This window comes from Pseudopipra pipra, chromosome 21, assembly GCF_036250125.1.
Source record: "Pseudopipra pipra isolate bDixPip1 chromosome 21, bDixPip1.hap1, whole genome shotgun sequence".
Classification (NCBI taxonomy): domain Eukaryota; kingdom Metazoa; phylum Chordata; class Aves; order Passeriformes; family Pipridae; genus Pseudopipra; species Pseudopipra pipra.
In genome coordinates, this window is record NC_087569.1 from 11,635,593 (window position 1) to 11,659,169 (window position 23,577).

At 39.1% G+C, this 23,577-nt stretch overlaps 1 protein-coding gene across 3 annotated transcripts in view; it reads left to right on the forward strand.

The window, feature by feature from the left end:
* The window catches only part of PITPNM3 (PITPNM family member 3), a 64,150-nt gene extending 40,877 nt beyond the window's left edge, over positions 1 to 23,273 (forward strand). For 2 of the 3 annotated variants that reach the window (XM_064678212.1, XM_064678213.1), the window contains exons 10-20: positions 1,099 to 1,268; positions 4,518 to 4,688; positions 7,955 to 8,149; positions 8,869 to 9,017; positions 11,773 to 11,889; positions 12,412 to 12,528; positions 13,674 to 13,822; positions 14,831 to 14,980; positions 15,794 to 15,977; positions 16,380 to 16,508; positions 16,881 to 23,273. In XM_064678212.1, coding sequence (XP_064534282.1) covers positions 1,099 to 1,268; positions 4,518 to 4,688; positions 7,955 to 8,149; positions 8,869 to 9,017; positions 11,773 to 11,889; positions 12,412 to 12,528; positions 13,674 to 13,822; positions 14,831 to 14,980; positions 15,794 to 15,977; positions 16,380 to 16,508; positions 16,881 to 17,186 — 1,837 coding nt within the window. In that variant the 3' untranslated portion in view covers positions 17,187 to 23,273. The remainder of the gene's footprint in view (positions 1 to 1,098; positions 1,269 to 4,517; positions 4,689 to 7,954; positions 8,150 to 8,868; positions 9,018 to 11,772; positions 11,890 to 12,411; positions 12,529 to 13,673; positions 13,823 to 14,830; positions 14,981 to 15,793; positions 15,978 to 16,379; positions 16,509 to 16,880) is intronic. The other variant, XM_064678214.1, reaches the window with a different exon arrangement.
* The last annotated feature ends 304 nt before the right edge of the window (positions 23,274 to 23,577 follow it).

Consider the following 23,577-nt stretch of genomic DNA (forward strand, 5'->3'; position numbering starts at 1 on the left):
GTGTCTATGATTTTAAACTGAAAGCTTTACATGAGCTGTACTTAACAAGCAGACAGAAGTGTTACCTTCCACTCTCATTTTGGACTCAAACTTCAGGCTGTTGCTAAGTTGTTGAGGAACAGTTGGACAAACATAGGCTAAAGACAGCAGAAAAAATTCCTTGGTAAGGTAAAGAGGGTGAAAAAAAACAAATGAAACAAAACCATGTCATCCTCTGACCCACCCTGTACATAAAGAGAGGCTCCAAGCCTTTGCTTTCCTGTCTGTGGAACTTGCTTAAGATCATTGATACCTTTTTCCCCATTATCTCATTTACTGCAATTTAGCAGAGGCATATCAGTGATGAGGTTACAGAGATCGCTCTTTCATCTTTACAGATGATCATTACAGAGATCATTCTTTTAAAGGAATGTTGTTGCCTTACACACTGTAATTGTGTTCCAGTGTCTCAGTTTGTGCTCTTTGTCCAAGTGCTTGTGGCATAGAGAGGTAACTACAAACTGCCATGCTGATGGATTTAGTTCATGGCTTTCTTCACTTCTGCATTAAATGAAGCCCTAAGTTTGGTCCCCAGGGTTACAGTTAATAACATTGGGTTATAAATTGAGAAGCTGTCTGGAAGTGTCACCTGTAACAAATAGTTGAAAAGTAGTGAAATTCTAGGTCATAGGTCAGGAAACAGATTGGAACAATGCTTTTCATGCACCCAAGTAACATACTTTGACTGTAACCTTCTAATACCATTGTCCTTACACAGCTAGAGTAGGTTAGAATTTGTATCAGAAGAGTCAGAATAAACTTACATACATCTGTACTGCTAAAAGGGAGGGGAGGTAAACTTCAGTCTTCATAGTCCTTGCATAATTTACCAGTAAGTATTCTGTAGAATAACTGTAGAAAACTCTTGCATGTTGAAATTAGTAAGTTTACTGAATAGCCACACCGAAAAAATGGTAAGTGGCTGCTATGGTGCAATATTAGTCTACAGTTTCAAGGTGTATTGCTGGGATCTAAATACAGGTGCTAGAGCTTTCTAAGCAGCATGTTTTGGGAATGCCCTCTTCATTATTGTTGATTCAGTACATTTTCTTTGCTCAGCATCCACTCAAGTGTGTTGAAAGATGGTGCAGACCTTCCTCCTGTGGATTCCAGTCTCTCAGAAGTAAACCTGGGCCGATTTGAATTTGAGGTGTCTGATTTCTTCCTCTTTGGGTCGCCACTTGGTTTGGTGCTGGCCATGAGGAGCACTGTTCTGCCTGGACTGGATGGTAAGGTCTTCCTGGGGTTAGAATTCAGGATGGGTAATGACCTTCATAAACAGAGACTCACACAAAAAGGATGTAAATAAAGGAGCCCAGTTAAATGCTAGGGAGTGAGGTAAATTTCCTCCTTTAAAAGATGGGAATATTAATGTAAGTAGGTACTGAGATGATGAGGGTTGTTCCAGGGATGTCACTGCTCACCCGTTTGCAAAAGTGTGTCTTTTGCTCTGCTGTTAATCATATATTCCATGTCATACAACATGAAGCTCACACTTCACCAAGGGCCAGTCCTTGAAAACAATACCAAAAGTAACATCTGTGCTTGGTTCAGCATTACCTGTTGTTCGCGTCTGGCTTCATGGGTCAATTTGGCCCCTGGGTGTGTTGGTGTGTTGCTTGTGAGCTATTATTCCTCTCTGGTAACAGAGCCTAGGGATCAGATGCATAGAGGATTTTTTTTGTTTTATTTCTAAAACATCTGGATTTTTAAAATTTTTCAGTTAAAGTAAAAGCTTACTTTACTTTTCAATATTCATTACATGATTTGTCTCTTTGCATGGTATGAGCTTGGGATAGCACAGCACCTTCATAGGAAGTGGTACATTCATTTATCAGGTGAGGGAGAAAAATCCATTGCAACAGTGAGAAGAGGCAACAATTCAAGACTCCAGATTTTTTTTTTCTCACCAATAGCCCTTCTTTCCCCAGTCTCAGCTCTGGTACCCTCCAGACACTTTGACAGGAAAATTTCATGTTAAAAACTATTTTCTTCAAATTAGCTCTCACTGCCATCCTTCCTCTGGTATCCTACAGGGAGCATGCTTTGAGAGCAGCTCAACTGACCGGCATTTCAAACACATTCTGAGGTGAGCAGAGTCTACTTGAAGCATAATTAGTCTTTAGAGGTACATATGATAAAAGAATCCCATTTTTAAGTTCAGAGGAAAACAGACAAATTGAAAACTACCATGCAGACAGCTAGAAGTTAGTTGAGAAATCAGATATCTTTACTGAAATGAAAGGTAGAAAGCTACCTGAAAATGTGACAAATAAAATTCAGATGTTTTTATTTATTTGGCTTGTTAGAATCAGTTTTTAAAACGTAAAGGAAGAAAATTGTATCTAGAGGTTTACCTGTTATGTTTGCAGAACAGATGCATTTTGTTGTGTTTTACTTTCTGAATATTTATTTATTTCTACACTAACAAGACTGTGTATAAAACCAGATTTTCATTCCAATTTTTTTATTTCCTTGCCAAATACCTTTTCAGTTTCATCTGCTCAATATTCTGTTGGTCCATTAATCCTTCCTTAACAGTTCTTCTGTTTACTCTCTAGTACTGTCTTCTGTGGTCCTCTCACTGTGTAGATTCAGTTCTTACTGTCTAAAGCACAGTTTGCTGATTATCCTTGGAAGAGGCTTGTTATCCTCTACAAATCTCAATTCCCAATAAGTCATGAGCATTTAGTTCCATCCACAAAGTGACCCTGTCCTGCCTTGGGGTGGTTGCAGTGGTTTGGGGTGTTTTACACTTGCTCTCAATGGGAACTAATACTGCTGAATGCCACACTAGTAGGGAGTGAAGTACACAGCTTAGCACTGCAGGTGTCAGACATAGGTATAGACCTCAGAAATCTGACAGAAGGCCTAAACTAGGAAGAAAATAATTTCAGCTTGCATGCATATATTACATTTTTCAATACTAAACATACAAAATGGAAAATGTCATCTGGTTATTAGCAAAATGAAATCTTTCTCAAATCATAACCTTGCCTACAAATGCAAAACCAGAACACTTCAAATTATCAAAAGATTTCATCAATATGGGTGTGGGGAGCATGTCTGGAAGCACAGGGGATGTGCCAGGCCGAAGGGCCTGAGGGGACATGCGCAGTCACATACAACTCTATTGGCTGAAGAAGTCACATGGTACACAGGGATTTAAGAGTGGGAAATTTGAATAAAAGTTCTCTTTGACCATACCACCGACGAGGAGCGTCTTCATTCCTTGTTATACAAGGACCCATGCTACATATGGGTTTCTTCAACTGAAACACATAAAGGATATTAAATACTTTGCTGGACCTGAAACAGGCCAAGTGAAGCCTCCATGCTTCAGTTTTACCCTCAGCTCAGCAGCATTGTTCCCTTAATGGGCACAGAAAATCTTACAATCTCAGTGAATATAAACCAATGTGTTCACTTGATGCTTGGCTCTATCAGCTGTAAGCCTGGCTTTTGCAGGCAGCTTTAGGAATGACAGTTTCAACTGTGTCACATCACTACTAATCTCTAAAACTAATCTTTACTCGCCTGTGTATAAGAGAAACCGCAGCCACGTAGCCTCTAGGGCAGATTTGAAAACATGTCATGCTTGCATGGAGTTCATAGGGAGAAGACATAATTATCTCAGATATATTTTATAAATAGTTTAGTCATTGCTTTACTCGTGTAGTTAATGAACTGACCATTGTAACATGTAATGCAGTACTGTACAAACTGTACTAAGTTTAATGAGCCCGTAATGAATTGATTTGATTCAGTATGATTGAGGTGTGATTTGGTGAAAAGCGACTACACTGACTGTCTTACAGACCTTAGCAGTCTCGTGTGATCACCCATATGAGTGTAAGTAATTTTTCCGGGCTGTGTGTTTAGTCAAAAGTATGTCTTATTAACTGAGTAAATGATTTAAGATTTGCATTCTCAGTTGTAACCCCAAACCTTCAGGAGCTGCACACCTTTAGCAAAAATCATAAACATTGCTGTGCTGTTACAGTATGACCAACCTCATTTCTATACGTGAGCATCCATAAGGTGACTGGAGAAACTGCACTGCTTTCTGTCACCTACCTGCTTCTGCTGTCATCTAGGTTTAAGTCCTCTGGATGTCAGAGGCCCAGCAAACCATTTTGCTGGTAAATATTTGAAGTGCTGAGCATCACAGCTGTAATGCTCAATACCATACTTACAGGATTTTTAAACTTCTTTTTCCTTCCCTGCTTCTGTCTGTTTCTTTGACTGCTCTTTATATCTGCTCTCTGCCTGCATCTCAGATTGTGATGTCTCTGTAAACTCGTGTGCAGTGAAGTGTTCTTTACATATGAAATAGGAAACAATGTAGTTAAATTTCTTCTGGCCAGATGTATGCTAATCTGGAGTTTGCAGAAGACCATATTAACCATATTTCTGTGTAGACTCCTTGAAAATCATAAAGGGGCGATACTGAACTCTTTGTCTCATTCTCATCCAAGTGTGCCAGGTCCGACCAGCCTGCAGCCAAGTGTACAGTTTCTTTCACTCTGCTGACCCCTCTGCCTGCAGACTTGAACCATTGCTGGAAAAAAGATTCCATCTTCTTCCTCCATTCAGTGTCCCACGGTACCAGAGATACCCACTAGGGGATGGAAGATCTCACCAATTAGGTACAGTGCTTGTTTTCATAGCTCATTATCTGTTGTTCTCTTAAGCATTCTCTCCTTCCACAGCTCAAGAGGATTTGAGATACCAGTGTGCTAATATGCTAAAACCAAATCATCTGGGACTGAGTGGCACAGACACACTTAGCAAGTGTGGAACCAAAGAAGATTGCTAAGAAAAAAATTATTGTATCTATGAGATTGATACTAGTTTTGTTACAGAGCAGTTGGAAGGCAATATCACTGTTCTAGTTAAAGTGTCACTTGAAAAATTCCACGTCTTTATTTTAAACAATTTCTTTTTACAATTAGTTGTAATAGATCTTTGCCTAGATCTTCAGATATTGTTTCTGTTGGTCACTTTAGTTATGTTCTAGGACAGATCAGAGCACTGAGCAATCTTGATTGCTCTCCTCCTAGGTGAGCTACTAAATAAATAATTATGTTGGATAAAAATGGTTTGAATCCTGGAAGAAAATGGAAATAGACTGATTTCTGGGCAGGAAAGAGGAATACATGGATGAACAAGATGCTAGTAGAAGGAGTTGTGCTTTTTTGACTTTATAGAAAATAAGATAAAATCATATAGGTGTGAAGTATCTTTGACTTGTCACGTTCTGCAAAAAAGAAATTTGTATCTGTACATGCTTGTGCAATAGATTTATTCTTTTTGCTACAGATTCAGACATAAATTCAAGCTTCAACAGGATATTTTAAAAAGTTTCTCAGGATTTGGAGTTTAAGATTGGAGACTAATACAGTAAAATGGCAATGTTTTCTATTTGTTGGATCTAGAAGAATTGTGTTTGGGAACCTGTTCTGTGTAGTAGGGTACAACAATGCCTTTCTTTTATCTGCTCATATATGGTTTACATCAGATGCAAAACAGTTTGAAAAGCAGCAGTTGATCTTGAGTTGCAGAAGGTTTGTTTCTAGTTGTTGACTTCACTGAAATATGTGAAGATGTGGCTGTTCCTCATTAACTGATTTGAGGGGTAGCTAAGGTGAGGGACAGTCCAGACTAGGGAATATGTGCTGTCTTCTCACCCCCTGTTTCTGAGTTTTCTTTCAATGGAAATTCATACCCTGCTTTGCTTTCAGACTTGCTGTAAAGCCTGACTGTGACCTTGGAAATCCTGCTGGTTAGTTAGGCACAAATTCGGTCACTGAGATATTGCTAAAGCTGTCTTGAAAAGCTGAACCTTCCTTTAAATAACTGTCATAGGAAGAATAGTTCCCTTAGGCTCTTTTTCAAATGGAAAACCTCTTTTTGGTAGATTTTACCAGCTTTGCTGTGTTAAGGTAACCCCTTTCAGTGATTCTTGAAACAGAGGCTTTAGAAGTGATTTGTAAACTACTGGTGTTCTCTTTGGGTTCATCTAAGGCACTGAGTCAGAAGATTCCCTTACAAAGCATGAAAATCTGGGAACCCTGTCTGTTGGATGTGTTATAAAATAAAAATTCCTGAGTGCTAATGATCAGCAAATGTTCCATGGTATGGTTTTGTATTTAAACTCCTATTCAGAGTTAAATCATTGCTCTTCTTTACACTTAAGATGTATTGTATTTCAGTGAATGTGAAATCCTCTCATTTAAATGCAAGCACTTTGAGATCCTTATGGAATTTTGGGTTCTTCATTCACAAAGAATTAATTCTAGTGACTATATTTTTTTTTCCTTATTTTTTTCCTTTCTCTGATACCTGGGCTTGTGAAAGTAGTTCTTAAAATGAGAGCTTTTGTGGTGTCAAATGGAGTGGTAGTTTACTAATCAGTTATGATGAGACCTAGTTAGACCAGAGTCTAATTATTATGCACTGCCCGAAACAGCCTTTTCTGATAATCTTTCATATCATTAAACAATCTCATTCCCTGTTCCTTTTCCCCTGAGCACTGATGGTTAAAATAAGAGTGATTCTGCTGTCTACCTGATAGATGCCTCCGTGAAAAAAATAATTCTGATCTGGAAAGTACCTGACAAAAGATTTACTATTAGAAGAGAATTTCACCATATGATTCACAGAACAGTTTAGCAATAACAGAGGCTGGAGAACATGAAAATGGGAAGGGGGGTGGTGGGGGAGGAGAGATATTTCTATAGCTATCTTTCTGTTCTTGCCAATCAAATTAAGCTCTTGGACCCACATGCTCTGTGCATAGGGTTTATCTTCAAGGTTTTATTTTATCAGATTTACTTTTTCCATTTTGATTCAGGAAACATCTAAGGCAGGATTAAAAGAGCAGGGCACAATTTATCTAGACCATTACCTTCTGTGTCCAGCAGGCATCAATAATTATCACTAATTAGTGTGTAGTAATTATAGTATTTTTTGTGTATGTGATAGATTGAATTATTAAGAGCTTAATGAGGATGAAAGCTGACTCTTCCCAGGTTTCATTTTGACAGTTACAGAGACTGGACTAGTTCAGAGAATTCTGAAAGATGAGCACAGCAATCCTACAATTATCTGTCTGAACAGAACCAAAATTCACTCTGAAATAGAGCAATACATCATCCAGGGCTGTCTGCTTTCTTTGTGTTATGTGCATTGAACTGGATCTTCTTTTTCTTTTGTTCACTGTTTTTATCTCTCCAAGAGGTTTATTCTCTGAGAAACAACACTGAGGAGTCAGCTGCTTTTGATGTGCACTTTACTGTATAACCTGTGTCTCAGTTGAGGAGGAGTACGCAGGCTGCTTCAAGCAAAATTGTCAGTAATGCTTTATTTAAATCTATGTCTGTTCTTACGCGTTTCAGAATACCTCAGGAGGAAGGCTGTGTTTTGTTTCATTGAGTAGAGGTATTACTCTGGCTTTGTCACAATGGCATGTTTAAATGCGAATTCTGTTCAATTTGGGAATGTGCAAACCGGTAGATAGCCTTGCTAAAGATTCTCTTTTGAAAGTCATTTTGCTTATGTCAGGAAGAGGACAAGAGAAGTATCACAGACTCCCAGGGCTGTGTATTTTTTCTTAGAAAATTACTTTAAAATGGTTTGGGTTGAGTGCCAGAAGCATTCCACTGCCAGTGCACTTGGATGGCAGGAGAGTGTGCTTTCTCCGTACAGTCATGCTGTTTCATGCTGTTGTCACGTTGAAGGACGGAGCTTCATTCATGGGCGTTAAATGTGATATTATTCAGGAAAACGCTCATTAGCTCTATTTAAAAACAAATTAATAAATAAACAAATATACACATGAACACTAATTTCAAAGTCATGATGTTAATTGCTTTTTTGGTTTTGTTGTTATTTTCATTTCTGTAACCTGCAGGTGATGCTCTCCACAACCACAGTGCTCTGTTCCTTGAGAACAGCTCTTTGAACATACCTTTCTCTCAGGAGAGTTCTGGATCTCCAAATACATCTGATCAACCACAAGGGAAAACAAGAAAGTTGAGCTTGGCCAGCACAAACAGTGAAAACTCAGGGTCAACAGAAAGCTTGCCATCAGCATGCCTCACCAACAGTGAGTGAAGCCTGGTGCCGTGTGCTGTTGGATGTAGCAACAGCCCTTCCCTCCACAGCGTTTCTGTGAAAAAGTTTACTATGAAAAGGAAAAGTACCTGGAAGTTTGGGGAGAAAATTTTATATAACACAATTTATCTCATCTCCCTTTTCTGATTGTAATTAAATAGATAAAGCAACAGAAGTGCAGTCGTAGTTTTATAGTAAGGTGCCACTCATAAACAGTCATAACAGTTTCTAGGTAACAGGGGTTTCCAATTATGTTCCACGCATGAAGCAATATAGATAGATAAGATTTGGTATCTATAATTAAAAGTGCTACAGATCATTATATTGTCCTGCTGTGGACTGTAGTTAGGTAGATGGACAGATAGATAGATATTCCATTTACTATTTGGGAAGTAATTGCAGTTATGATCATAAAAGTACTAGTCTTTCACTGTACATTTTCCATGGACCAGGAAGCAGTGGGAATCATGCTGAGGTGATTTCTGGTTTCCAGAACTTGGACCCAGAAGAACTGTTTTGATTGCAGACAGTTAAGTGATGATGCAGTTAGTAAAAACAGTACTTTCATGTATGATAGATACCTTCAACAGACTCTAAATGTCAAGATAAAAAAGCAAAAGACTTAAGTCAATTATTTAGCTGAAACATAAAGATAGCAAGAAATTTATTAAGATATATAAGTGTGATGCTATTTTGTTTCATTTTTTGTAGTTACTGCAAAGTGGTGGGGAACAAAACGAATAGATTATGCCTTGTATTGTCCAGATGTGCTGACAGCCTTTCCAACGGTGGCCCTTCCGCATCTCTTCCATGCCAGCTACTGGGAGTCAACAGACGTTGTGGCTTTCATTCTAAGACAGGTCATTATCTTTTTATTTTTTCTATCTGTAGCAGATAGGCTTGTGATTTTTAATTGCATTTTCCAAGGGTCGGTCTTTTAATCTTTAGTTCAGTTAGATGGCTAACTGTGTTTGCATCACACTCAGCTGTATGTGGGAATGACAGATGCGGCTTTATTGGAGAGGTGAAGGAGACGATGAGCCCACCATTAGCACTGCTGACTTTGTGACTGGGAATATTGCACTATTATGCATACCTTACTTACCACTCCTGTGCCCCAGATCATTACAGCCCTGTATTATATATTAATTTCCTCCTGTTTTTGAAGGAATAGACTATCTCCAGGCTTACGTAATTATATATCTCCCTACTAAATATCATATCATTAGCATACACTTGATAGTAAACCAGCAGTTTGAAAGTACTGCTTCTGTAAAAAAATTGAGTCTCTACAGTCGTACTATGGGTCTGTTTTTCTTACTGTGTCCATAATTAGGCATCAGCTCACAGTCACTTACTGAAAATGCAGTACTCTGACGTATAGAGAAAGGGACAAGACTGAGAAATCTCACCTGGGCTAACAGAAAAAAATGAAGTGGCGTTCAAGTAAAACCTGCAGAATAAGCGTTCTTCCAAGAATCCATAGTAACCCTCACACGAAAGCCAGACACAAGCAGTTTAATTTGGATTAACCCAAGAATCAGTCTGTGTGTTTGGCAGATGTCAGTGTGCATGCCACTCTCACAGCTACTTTTAGCTAGTCTCTGAGTGTGAACTCACTCCAGCTCCTGTTCCCAGTGCTGGTGTCAATGGTGTTAGTTCACCTGGTAGCTCCGGGGAATGAGATCTCAGAGGCTTAGTTCCCTCCAGCCCAGAACTACCTCTGGGTCAGACAGTGCAGATGTACAGCCCCTGTCTGTCTGTGGCATGTGAGTGGAGTGTACAGCAGATCATCTGTCTGGTAACCAGACCACTGGCAGAGGTTTTTTTGATTGCTGCTTTTAATGGATGAAATTAAGATTTCTTCAACCTCTTGCTGTCCTTTCAGACCATCCTAATTTAAAAAAACTTTGTTTATAACTAGTGTCACCATAATCAAGGCAAAGCAAAAGTCACTGAAGAGTTTTTCCATGAAAAAGAACAGTTTCCAAAAGAGGAATCTTATTTGATGCTCGTCCCGAAGTAGAGGAGCAGTTTCTACTACAAGCGACAGGATGCAAATCCCTGTTTTTTCTGACTGAGAACCCTAGACAATAGTACAGAGATGTTTCTCCTCACTTTTGCAACTCTCTAACAGTGCTTTTCTTCTTAATAGTGCTTTTCTTCTCTCTAAGGATGTTTTTTGCATTAAACCCATCAGACCTTTCTTCCATCTTTCCTTTCAAGTTCCTTCCTTAGCCCAGTTGTCTGTTAGCAACCATTCCAGCTGTATTCTACTTGTTATTTTTGTGCATTCCTATGAAGTTGCATTGTCATGTCTTTCCTAGCCTTGTATGTGCATTGCAGCTTGTAGAATTTCATAAGCCCTTCAAGCATTTGCAACGTGCCTGTAAAGCAATATGTGAGCTTACAGCACTACATAAAGGACTGGTTAGTTACAGCAGCACAGTCTGGACCTTCAGCCCTTGTTAGGGCTTAAGATTAAGGCTAATGGTTCCTGAATGCCCAGTGGGGTGCATATATTTCCTGCACATGACCTCTACTGAATACAATGCATGCCAATTTGTTAAAAGACATGCTGACTTCTCAGCATTACTGTGCTTTGTTGCAACCCAACAGCTTTGGTAATCCTGAATGCAGCAGGATTTTACTCAAGGGAATTCATATAAGACATCTTTTCAAATGATTCTAGGCCACTCTTCTAGCAAGGGTGCTCAGAGTGGAAAACTTTAGCGCAGAAAACCAGTTGTTCAACTTGAGAAATTTTCTGCCAGCTTGTGAAAGAGATAGACTAAGCTATTTCTCATTCAAGATGGGTATCTGTGACTGCAGGGTGGAACCCACATATTTCAGTAAGACAGGGCTTGTGGTTTCAATTGAAATGTGGCATAACCCACACCCTGATCCTGAATTCTGTGAGTTGTGTCCTGAAATCTGAGTTGGACGAGCACATTTCTTGGTAAGTGTGTGATATTTAGGTTGTAAGAATGTGTAGTTTGTATAACATATTAGAGTTCTGCATGTTCACAAGCTGGACTTCAGTGATCCTTGAGGGTCCCTTCCATCTCAGGATTTTCTATGATTCTCTAATTGTCTTTGGATGTTACTACCCCCAAGCCAAATCCTGAGGCTATCAGCTACTGCAGTGGTGAGTAATACCCAAAAGGTGATAAGAACCATTCTATCTGAGTAGATGTATAGAAGATCAACAGAGATGGAGTCAGGAGTCTGACCTTTGCCACATAAAGGACATTTAAAAAGGCTTCTGTGATCTTAAGCTGCTTTAGTGACTTTGCAGACCGTAAAAAGACTATGTGACTGTCACTTGATACCAGCCTAATGTTTTCACCATTTTCTCTGGAGAAGTGTGCAATCCGTTGTGAATGGAAAAGCTGTTCAATAAGTATTTAAGATTAAGTGTTGGCCAACAGAGTGAAAGCAATTTGTCTGTACAATTAATGGGAGCATATGGCCTGTCTGTCTCACTACTTCCATTGTGCTTTTGGCTCCGTAGTGTCATTCAGCTGTAGCAGCAGTATAATTTTCTCTTTCTTTGCCAAGTACCAGGACTCCCCAGGCCACACACTATTTATTAAAATGTTAATATGATTTCAGGTGATGAGGTATGAAAATACAAATTTCAAGGAAAATGACAACCTGGATCCAGAAACACTAAGTCCATCTAATCCACGAGAAAAATGGCTACGCAAAAGGACACATGTCAAATTGAGAGTAAGTTTAAATCTAAATGTATCTGGCAGCCATGGAACATGGGCTTGGCAGAAATTTAAATGGAGTTTGATCTACTGGATAAAGGTTTACATAACTGAATATTACTAAAGAGTAATAACCTCTTCACTTAATCTAGAGGCAAGCAAAATAACAGTTAGGGAATGGGAACAATTTACTTTTGTTTATCACTACCTGTTGGGAGAAAGAATGTTTCTTTAAACAACTGATGAATCTATGGCACCACTTGAAGTGAAAGATAATTTTCATTCACTTAAATGTTCTCTCTTATTTTGTTGGCTTGAGCACTCTCACTAGAAAGTCTATTCAGGAACCCACCATCAGTGGAAATCAGGCTCCAGCTGAAATGGGAGCACAGTTCTGCTCAGTGTTCTCAGGTGCAGTAATGTACCTCAGACACACTGTCCAGGACTGTGTCTCTGTGTCACTGATCATAACATAATAGAGAGAGTAGCCTCATTACAAAAGCAAACACTACACTTCCCACTTCTGCTCTTATTTCAGAATGTGACTGCTAATCACCGAGCTAATGATGTCATTGCAGCAGAAGATGGTCCTCAGGTACTAGTTGGGCGCTTTATGTATGGACCTCTGGACATGGTGGCTTTAACAGGCGAAAAGGTGAAGTCTGAGTACTCAATTTTCTCATTTTGGTAGAAACAGTTGTTCTATGTAGCACACATGTATAGTATCAGAGAAAGCCTTACAGTGAGGAGAAGTACATCACTAGCCCCCACTGCTTCAGCAAAAATATGCTCTAAGTAGGCTTTCCTGAAAGCTGACTTTTTTCTGAGTTTTCACCTCTCTTTCCTGATGCTGGCTATGTCCCTTGGAGTGTGCTGTGCAGTGATTTCTGAACCTGCCATCCAGCTGTACCACCTACTGGAGACAATTAACTCTCTGAGCAAGGAGGAAATTTGGTTTGACAAACCACTAAGGGAAAATTGTGTATCATCCTATCCAAGTAAAACAACTGGATAAAGGAATAGGCATTCTGGGGGCTGCGTGGCTATGGCTTCTCTTATACACAGGCGAGTAAAGATTAGTTTTAGAGATTAGTAGTGATGTGACACAGTTGAAACTGTCATTCCTAAAGCTGCCTGCAAAAGCCAGGCTTACAGCTGATAGAGCCAAGCATCAAGTGAACACATTGGTTTATATTCACTGAGATTGTAAGATTTTCTGTGCCCATTAAGGGAACAATGCTGCTGAGCTGAGGGTAAAACTGAAGCATGGAGGCTTCACTTGGCCTGTTTCAGGTCCAGCAAAGTATTTAATATCCTTTATGTGTTTCAGTTGAAGAAACCCATATTGATGAAATCTTTTGATAATTTGAAGTGTTCTGGTTTTGCATTTGTAGGCAAGGTTATGATTTGAGAAAGATTTCATTTTGCTAATAACCAGATGACATTTTCCATTTTGTATGTTTAGTATTGAAAAATGTAATATATGCATGCAAGCTGAAATTATTTTCTTCCTAGTTTAGGCCTTCTGTCAGATTTCTGAGGTCTACCTGCAGTGCTAAGCTGAGTGCTTTAAATTATGAAGGCAATAAGCCCTTGTGTTGTATGTTAGGAAGCATTTGCTAATTGAGGGGGCCCCCTGTGAAGTTTTTACTGAGTTTTGAAGTTCCTGCAAAACTTCTTGTAAGCTTTTAGTATCGGCCATGGTTGGAGATACTAATATGATCTAGGCTTGACAGGCCCTGCAAATAGGGGGTGTTTTGCTGATTATCCCACTAGATCATTGTTTGTTGTTTTTTGCAGGTGGATATCTTCATAATGACTGAGCCATCTTCGGGTAGGTGGGTGTACTTTGACACAGAGATATCCAACAGCAGTGGCCGGATATCATACAACATACCTGAACAGAAGAGACTGAGAGTTGGTGTGTATCCCATCAAAATGGTGGTCAGGTAATAGCTCCAAGCTGGAACTAAAGCTGTGATCAGGAAGGAACTTAAAAACTGAGTAAAAACTTCTTTGAATCCCTACTTTGGAGATTAAATCAGTGGGGCAAATTTAACTGAAACAGAATGTGTTGTTACCCACCAGATAAAAAGGTCCAAAATTAGTTTACAATCTTATGTAGTGCTAATTGAGCAGGAGAAAATGTTTTACTTCAATGTAATAGAAATTCAAGAAAAGAGAGTTACTAGAACACAAATTAGGTTGTATTCAGAAGTGAAGCTTTAGACTGCGTAAGTTTCAAAGAGGAACAAAAGAAACAGTCCTGTTTTTGCTCGTTAAGATATCAGCACATATTTTAAGAATCTGCATCACCAAATATAACTTTCTAGATCATACAATAATATTTCTAAAGGAAAGAAAGTGCGGTTTCCGATTACATTTTTTTAGGGAACATGAGGTGGTGGGATGGGAAGAGCTTTGGATTGCCTTATGATTTATCCATTTTTTGACACGCAGACCTCTTGGGAAAAAGACATCGTGGGGAAAAGATTCCATTTCACGTTCCTTTCCATGCAAAGAGCCCTTTATGACTGTGTTGTTTTGGGGTGGGCTTTTTTTTTTTTACTTTTCTGGACTGGCATTCCCATTGTAATTTGCAATGCTAGAGGGATAGCTCATGCTTATAATACCAACCGTTTAGCTTATGGAGAAAGTTTGAGTAGTAGTTAAAGTACTTCAGGCTGGTTTGGGTTTTTTTCCCCTAATTCTTTTAACTATTTGTACACGTGTGATTTCTTATTGACATTAGCTTCCAAATTTCTCTTTGGAAAGCTGTTTTCTAAAAGTGTAAGTTTTAATTGCCCCATGTAGGACTGGAATCAGAAGCCCTATTTGACAGTGATTTTTAAAGCTGTAGGTCCAGACAGAACTGATTTCAACTATTAACTAGAACTTGTAGAAAATACATTCTGATATTTTGCTCTTGAAATGAATTTATTGCTTTGACTCTCCAGAGGGGACCAGAGCAGTGCTGCAAGTTACCTGACAGTACTTCCCCGAGGAATGGAATGTGTTGTGTTCAGCATTGATGGTTCATTTGCAGCAAGTGTTTCAATTATGGGAAGTGACCCCAAAGTCCGAGCAGGGGCTGTTGATGTTGTCAGGTGAGGCTTGAACGCTAACTCTCTGGCTACTGAACACAGTAGGAAGGAAAAGGGTTTTCTACTTAATAAACAGCAATTCCGTAAGGGCCAAGATTCTTTGCAGATACATTTCTATATTTGCTTGGACAGCAGGTCTGCCTGATTTTCAGAGGAATCCTAGAATGCTGTGGATTACTTTGAAATTCGTTGTTTAAATTGCCTAAAAGTTAAAAGTTGCTTCTCGGGAATATGGCCTTGAAGTGTGTGCAGTGAATTAATAATGATTCCATGAGTATTTTGTGTTTCATTAACTTCACATAAGGGCATGCTTGTACTTCAGAAGTATCAGGTGCTGCGAATGCAGGAATGTTTTTTGGAGGCAAACTAAAGCCTTTTAACCCATTCTTGCAAGTCAGTTATGTCGCACTGGATGGGGAAATGCAGTTCTCATTTTGGAACCTGCGTGGGAGCGTAGGGATGTCAGTTTTCAAAGGTTTCCCTTCCTTAGAGCTGAAATGGCAGAAAATCTCATTAAAGGTTTCAAAGGTAGCAGGGCTTGATGTGTAGCAAGGTCTATTCTAATTACATTTTTAAATAGCTCTCATATTTTAGATAATATTTTGTGTAAGAGTCTCTCTTGCTTTCCTCTGTCTCCCTCAAGGTGTAGACAGTATTACTTATTGGCTTGATAGGAGCAGAAACTTACGCATGCTGCTCTTCACTGGTTGAAGGATTACATCCAACTTCTAACTGGGCTAAGAAAAGATGCTGATCTGACCTGTGAGTATTGTTTCTCTTCCTGCACCTACATAATTTGCCTGCTATTTCTGACAGGCATTGGCAGGACCTGGGATATCTGATTATCTATATCACTGGCCGTCCAGATATGCAAAAACAGCGTGTGGTTTCATGGTTGTCTCAACACAACTTCCCACAAGGGATGATCTTCTTCTCAGATGGACTGGTTCACGACCCACTGCGACAAAAGACCATTTTTCTCCGGAATCTCATGCAAGAGGTACTAGAAACCTATTAATAGCCTTAGAACCTCATTCCAGTGAATGTCATTCAGTAAAGTAAGAGATCTCCCTTCTTCCTGAACAGTGAATCTCACTGGTCATCACAAAGTCTTTTTGCCATTCCTCATTTCTTTTTTCACTTTTTAAAGAGCAAGGAAGGCTGATAAAACATCAAAGGGACTTCCTATCATGATAAATAAATAAATGAACTGCTTGGTTTTTCCTGTGTGCATAGCTGTAGTTCTTGCTGGCATGCAAGCAGGCAGATTTAGGTATCTGCAGTTTACAGAATGAGATTGTAACAATGAACTCATGTGCTGCTTCATTGCAAATCAAGTGCCAGCCTCGTAGTTGCAGGGTGTTCAAGAGAGCGTTCACTTTGGAAGTAATATTTGTTTCAGTGCCACATCAAAATCTGTGCCGCATATGGTTCCATGAAGGATATTTCTGTGTACAGTGTCTTGGCTCTGTCACCATCCCAGATCTACATAGTTGGACGACCCACAAAGAAATACCAGGCACAGTGTCAAGTAAGTAACTCTTGCTACTCAATCAGGAAGTCCTGTGGAAGACAAGGAAATGCATGAATGCATGTGCAAACACACACCCCTCAGAGCAGCGACAGTGTTTCAAAGAAGGACAGTTTTGGGTACAAATGAGGCATTTTCTGGCAAGGTGAATGGTAAAGAGAATTGAGCAGTCACAGGTTGTATCTACAAGTGCATGCGTTGCGTATTGCTGAATGGCAAAATGGAACAGGTCACTGAAAAAAAACTGAGAGGAGTATTAGCACTCTGTAGGTGTCTAACTGGGGTGCCAAAGATCAAAACTTAATTCCTCATAGAGCTCATAGATTAAGGCAGCAGTAATTTGTCACTCTCTTTCTTTTCTTCCTATTTCAGTTCCTCAGTGAAGGTTATGCAGCCCACTTGGCCTCGCTGGAGTTCAGTCTCCATTCACGACCCAAAAAGAACAACTCTCGGATGATCTTGAGAAAAGGTAGCTTTGGCCTTCACTCCCAACCTGAGTTTCTGCGCAAGAGGAACCACCTCCGCAGGACTATGTCTGTGCAGCAGCCTGACCCACCTTCCTTGAACCCCAAACCAGAGCGTGCCCAGAGCCAGCCTGAATCAGACAAAGATCACGACAGGCATTTGCCCTCCATTGCTTGGGTTCGAGGTGTTCACAAATTTGAATCTGTTCCCTAGGAAGATTGGGAATGTAGATCTTGGGTGCACCCCATTAAACTTGTAGGCATGCCTCAAAGATAATATTTAGGCAGCTCCAAACTAAGAGATGTAGACGGGAACCTGTACCTCGGAGTCTTCCCTGTTCTGAAGTCTGCCTTCTTATACCAAGTGGGGAACTTGCAGTTTGCTCCTCTTGTCATGTTTATTGGGAGATTTTAAAACAACCTAAAACTATTGCAAGTGGTTACAACATCAAAGCAAAAGGAAATATCTTTGATTATTTTTTACAAAATGTGCAATAAGAGAAAGAGCTAAAGCAGGCTGATTTTACTCAGAAGAAGGGTTGTGGTATGAGCTAACTAGCTGCATCCAAACCAGTATAAAATGGTAGGTTGCATAGGTTACAGAGAAGGTTTACACTTCAAATAGTCCTGTCTGTTTCCACTTTTCAGTAAAGTGGCACACTTGCAAGGGAAGCAGAGATGAGAACTACAATAACAGGTGGTCAGAGTTTGTATAACAATATGCTTTTTGGGTGCTTTAAGCCCAAGATTTCCTTTCAGCTTGCAGTGATGGTAAACAGACTCCAACATCAGCACTCATGTTTGTGTGAGGTGCTGGACAAATAAATAAGAACTTCACTTATGAACCAAATTATAAAAACTTCATGTTAAAAATAAATGTGTCTGCCACAGTTTGAAGCAGTTAGTGTTGCTATAAACAAATAATGTGCAACTGTACGAAGATCACGCTGTTTTGTGGAATTTGGTGACTGTGCAGAAATGTGTGGACTACTTTGGTAAGGAGATGGCTTTGCCCATCTCAGTCCGAGAATCAGATCTTAAGAGGGTAAGCTAAAAGCAACCCTTTTACTAAGGGATCTGCAAACTCCAGGGGAATCTTTACACTGGAGGAAAAGAAAAGTAATGAGGTATATCGGTAAATTGTTTACCTTCTCATGCTTTATAGCAACTGCTGTGTTAAGACAATCTGTAGCATTCAGAATTACAGCATTTGAGCTTCAGAGAATGGACACGCCAAACTACAGGTGCCAAATAGACATTTTTCTACAGATTTAAATTTCTATCTGATCTCCCACTGGACTTACTAGAAGTAAAATATGTGACATTTTCCTTAAGTAGTATAAGTAGTAATATTTCTGAAGTGTTGTAGTTAGTTTAACATAGTAGCAGTTTGCAGATTCTTCATGCAGATACTTCCACTGAGAGAAATTCATCAAGAGAACTTTCATGACTGAACTGATGCATGTTTTAAAACCTGCAGTGAAGTTACAAGTGCACATAAAACCCCCTTTTTTAAAAAGTTACAACAAGACTATTGACACCGAGAAAGCTCGAAGTCAATAGGACATTTCTTTTTCAGGTTGGTTTGTTAGTTTTTAATTTCAGGGAATTGGGGTGGAGAGGGTGTTGTGCCTCCCCACTCCCCTTTCAGGTTTTTGTATACCAGAAACAGTCTCTCAACAAGTTGGTTAATGATTTTGATAGTTGATGGTAAAACAAGTAAGAAATGCAATGGAAAACTGCCAAGACACTGCAGAAGTAAACCTAAGTCTCTACTCCCCGTTAACCCTAAAGTTTCAGTGTGCTTTTGGAAGGGCATAGGAATGCAGCTTTTGACTTAAAAGGCAACAAAATATCTTATAAAGGGAGATCAGATATTTTCAGACATAACTTGGCAAGATTGTCAGTTATCTATTTCAAACTTCCTGAAATATCTCTGGCACATCAGTAATTTTTTTTTTGTGTAATGCATCCTTTAAGGGAACACATTAAAAAGATTTAGGAAAGATGTAAAAAGTTTGGAAGTTCACACTTACTGGGAGCAGGTAAATACATTACAGGGGGCTGGGTTTTTATGCTGTTACCAAGTCAGGCAGCTACAAAAGCTAAAGGAAAGATAATTCGCAAACTACATTGAAAGCAGTCTTCAGGTTTACAAATGCTTTACCAGTAGTATCACAGTTCCTTAACCCACAAAATAGGAGGAATTATTCTGTGCTCTGTCTTGGCCCACTGTGTGTATTAGTTCTAATCACAGAGTCCATTTCTTTTTGTGTGCTCTGCTCTAGGAGGACATTGCACAGGTACACCAGACTCCATTTCCCTCCAGTGACTTCACTGTTAGCAGGCTCCTGCTTCCTAGATTTAAATAGGCATGGGAGTACAAGGCTTGTGAGTGAGGAACTCACTAGGCAAATTTCAAGTTTGCTGAGGGGACCTAAAAGCAACATTGACTGATCACAAAGTTCATTCTAAGCACTGAATGTTTCATAACAAGTCTTCTGATAGCAATCACTGTTCCGGCTGCTAAGTTCAAAGCTACTGTTGCTTTAGCCATCTACCTCTATCATCCAAGAGACTCCAAAATCTGTTTTTTGTTTTACGTTGTTGTAGTAGAAAGGTTGACTTCTTTTCAGAAGAGAGATCTGGGTGTAATTCTGTGACTGTGACTGTACTGAAGGAAATAAGTGTCTGAGCACAAGGTTAGAGAAATCTCCTAGGTTTCTCTAGAAAAGGCTGTCTTTTACTCTTGGAGACATAATGTCATTTTGCAGAGTACCATGTCATGTAAATTCTAATTTTGTGTATTTTCATTAATGGCTGGGTCACCTTGTCATCTTTACAGTAGTCAGTGTGCTGGCTTCCCTTAAGAATATTACAAGTGTATAGCAGTAAAACGAATACATGTGTGTGTGCATGTGATTTAGAGTGGTAACAGTTTCAAAGTTTCTACATGTGGTATTGAAATCAAGCTGAAAATATTTTCCCTAACTTTGTTTCCATACAATATATGAGAACTTAAGTGGCATTTGCATAATTCCAGCACTGCTTATTGCTCATTGATAGAGTTGCTTTATCTCCTGATCACATGCTCCAGCTGAGCACTTTGGCAAAACAGTGATACAGGCATCAGCTTGGAGGTTAAGGCTTCCAGCCAATTAGGAACTGATCTTCTGAAACATCAAATGCCAGGTGCATTGGTTTTGAAAGCACCAACCAGTTGCCACTAAAATGGTAAAACAGCTTCTGTTGGAGCTGAGAGCATGAACAAGGTGATTGTGATTTTAGGCATCTCAGAACTAGGCTGGCAGTTCAACAGATGTTCTGTGGCAATAACTGGAAACCTCAAGCATGTTGAACAACTAGTTTTTCATGGGATTTTTTGGTTTTTTTCCCCCCAGCTATACTTGGGGTAGTCCTGGGTTTGCCTAATGAATCTCTAGTTTTATATTATAATTATTCTACGTTTTCTCTTAGAACATTCCTTTGTGGTCAGAATTTTAGTTAAACATTTTGTCCACATGAAACTGCATGCAGTGGTTCACGGGCATTCAGCTTGCAATTGGATTTCAGTTTTACCTGTGTTTTCATGGAAGATCAGTCCTCCTAAGCAGGCTGTTTGCTGAGGATAAGTTTGAGCCTACAGCCATCCTATTCTCTGATTGCAAGTCCTCATTGCTGCAGTGTCTGTGCGGTCAGCACTTAAACTATGTAGGCTATGAAAGTGTTAAAGCACACACAGAAGGGAACGGGACAGAGGCTAAGGTGGGTGCACAGGGAACATACAAGACTCATCAGTTGTTTCAGCACCTTTAGTGCCTCCAGTCTGTAACAGAAAAGCACATTCTTTTAACCTGCTGAATGGAGGAAGCATAAATGAAATTGTACAACACAAAACTGTTAGTCCAGTGGGTGCTAAGGCTGCAATACAAGTCAGTGCAAAGTAAGCCACCATTGGAAGCATTTACTTCGTTGTCTTGTTGATATGGATCCATTTTAAATTACTGTAAAAAATGGCTGTGATTAATAGCAGTGGTAATCTGAGATATTGTGAAAACACACCTTCACAACTGTAGTGTTTTGGTTTTGTCTGTGTGTATGTGTGTGTAGCTACTGGAAGACACTAAAGTTTTGGTTCTGCTTTCACAACAAATTTGTAACCAATATACTTAAACAAACAAACAAACAAAACCAAAAACCAACAAAACAACACCAACAATGGCTGTTTATTCAGTTTTGTTGTCTAGTTAGGTAAGTTTGGAAAAAGATACCATTGTATAGAATGCAGACTATTCCACAGACCCAAACAGTGATGTTGGTCCAAATCTGCTTATTTTTAATAACTTGTTTGTTTGTTTGGATACACTAGTGCTCTTGGAATAGATTCTTGCTTGATCAGAGTATTCTTGTTTAGTTTTGTGGCATGGTTTATATCTATTCAGCATAAAATTTTGTTAGCTGTAAAAAGGACACTGTTGATAACTCTTGTTCACTGGGGTTCATGAGAGCTGTCATTTTGATTTGTTTACATTAAACTAGTCTTAATTTTTACAGATTACTTTACCTGTTCCTCTAATACCTAGGGAAGTCACTTCTAAACAGCTAAAACTTTCACTGGCTATGCAGAAGTGGAACTATCAGTAAACTAGAGAAAAAAAGATCACGTACCTTAGTCTACACAGGACAATGACACTTTATCCAGAAGACCCACCATTCTGCAAAATTGCCTCTGTTTGCCAGTTTGTTGGCAAACAGTTGTTCTGTTTATACATTGCAGTCTTTCTTTATCCAGGACACTTCTAATGTGTGTATTTAAGCAAATCCCCAATATTTAGCTCCATAGTATCATCACGTACTTCATGGAATAAATTTGGAAAGGGAAAAAAAGAATTTTTTCCTGTTTTCTATATTGTCTTGTGTTTTTAATTTGTAAAAACTTTGTTTATGAGTGTTTTTTAATAATACCTGAAACCTAGGTATTTTTAGGTTTTTAAATTTTTACGTGCAACATTTGTTACTGAGCAAACAGGATTTCCCCTAGGGTTTTTTCCCCTCTTGTCATCTAAGCCATAAAAAGGTGAGCACATCGTAATAGTACTAGATAACTGGAGCATGGGCACGTTTTTGATAAGCTCATTGGCTTAAAAACGGAGAGAAGAAGAGCTTGTGCACGCTCATTTCATCATTTTTCTGATTAGAGATTGACATGTGGAATCTGAACATCAGATCTCTGCATTGATTTGTTCATGTCAGGCTTGCAGGGGGAGAAAGTGGTACTTTCCATCCTCATCTGGAGCTGGTACAGGATAGAATTCCTATAGACACAAAACTTTCCAGTCTATGGCCTCAGCTTCTCTAAGAGCAATGATTCCTCGTGGTCCTTGTTCACAGCTTCAGCAGAAATTGTGGGTTTGTCAAGGTAATTAAGACTTCCATGATGTTTAGTCACTCAAGTTAAATATAGGTTCCTACAGATGATCCTAAATTCAGACCCACTCATAAAAAATGGAAGTAATAACACATTTTCTGGATGAAAAGTTTTATTTTTCAGACATAAGAAATGGCCTGGAGCAGCTAGAATCCTGTGCCATGGATTCTGGAATTGAAGTCAGATGTTGGCAATTCCTCTTTGTTTCATTTTAGTTCAAGCCCAACTTACAGGGGTTGTTACAGTTTACCCTCTACTTGTATTTATCTCATTAAGCTACCTTTGAAACTGGATTGAATTTGGGGGATTTGGGGAATATGAAACAAATCCGACAGTTCATTGTAAGGATGTACAGAATTTATGAGGGGAAAGAAAGAGAGAAAGGTTTACTGTGACATGCTAGGGGATGGTATACTAGAGATTGCAACACTGAAACATGATTTACAGATAGCAAGTTTGAAAGGTAAGGTTATTCCTGGATGACTGGTGTACAGCCCAGAATGGCAGTCCTCTCACAGAACCCCAAGCCTTCTGCTTAAGTTATTTTTCTATTTGTGGGGCAGAAAAGGGGCAGTCCATTTACAACTGAATTCATTCAAGGAAACTTGAAATTGTAGGTGTTCTTTCAGTCTGTAGTTTTATTAAGTGCATACTTTAAATATTGTTTGTTAGTGAGAAGGTTCTATCTGGTGACAAATGTTTATATTTCTTATGGCTGCCTTGTAAAGATCAGAAAATGTACAATAATGAATTTCTTAATATGAAATAAGGAGTAAGATTTCTACAACTGCTATAGATTTTGATGTGAGCTGGTTTTTAAAATCTTATAACAGATTACTCACTTAAATAAAACCTTCCTTGCCTTTAAGCAAACAGTGTCACTGATTTTTCTTACCAGTGAATTGGGAAGTATTAGATCATCATTGTACATGTCCTAGTAGCTGTTGGAAACAGTATAGAGGCTTCCTGATACATGTGTTTGAAATAATACTTAAATTGGAGGTTGACTTTTCACAAAACTCCAACCCTCCCTCCTTTTCAGAAGTCATAGAAGGAGGTATCTTGGTAATGAGTCACCATCTTTGTGAATGCTTTATAGAAGAAGTAGTTTCAGAACATCCAAAGAATATATGTTCCCTATAGAATGGTGGTTAAAAAAACCTAAAACCAGCACACA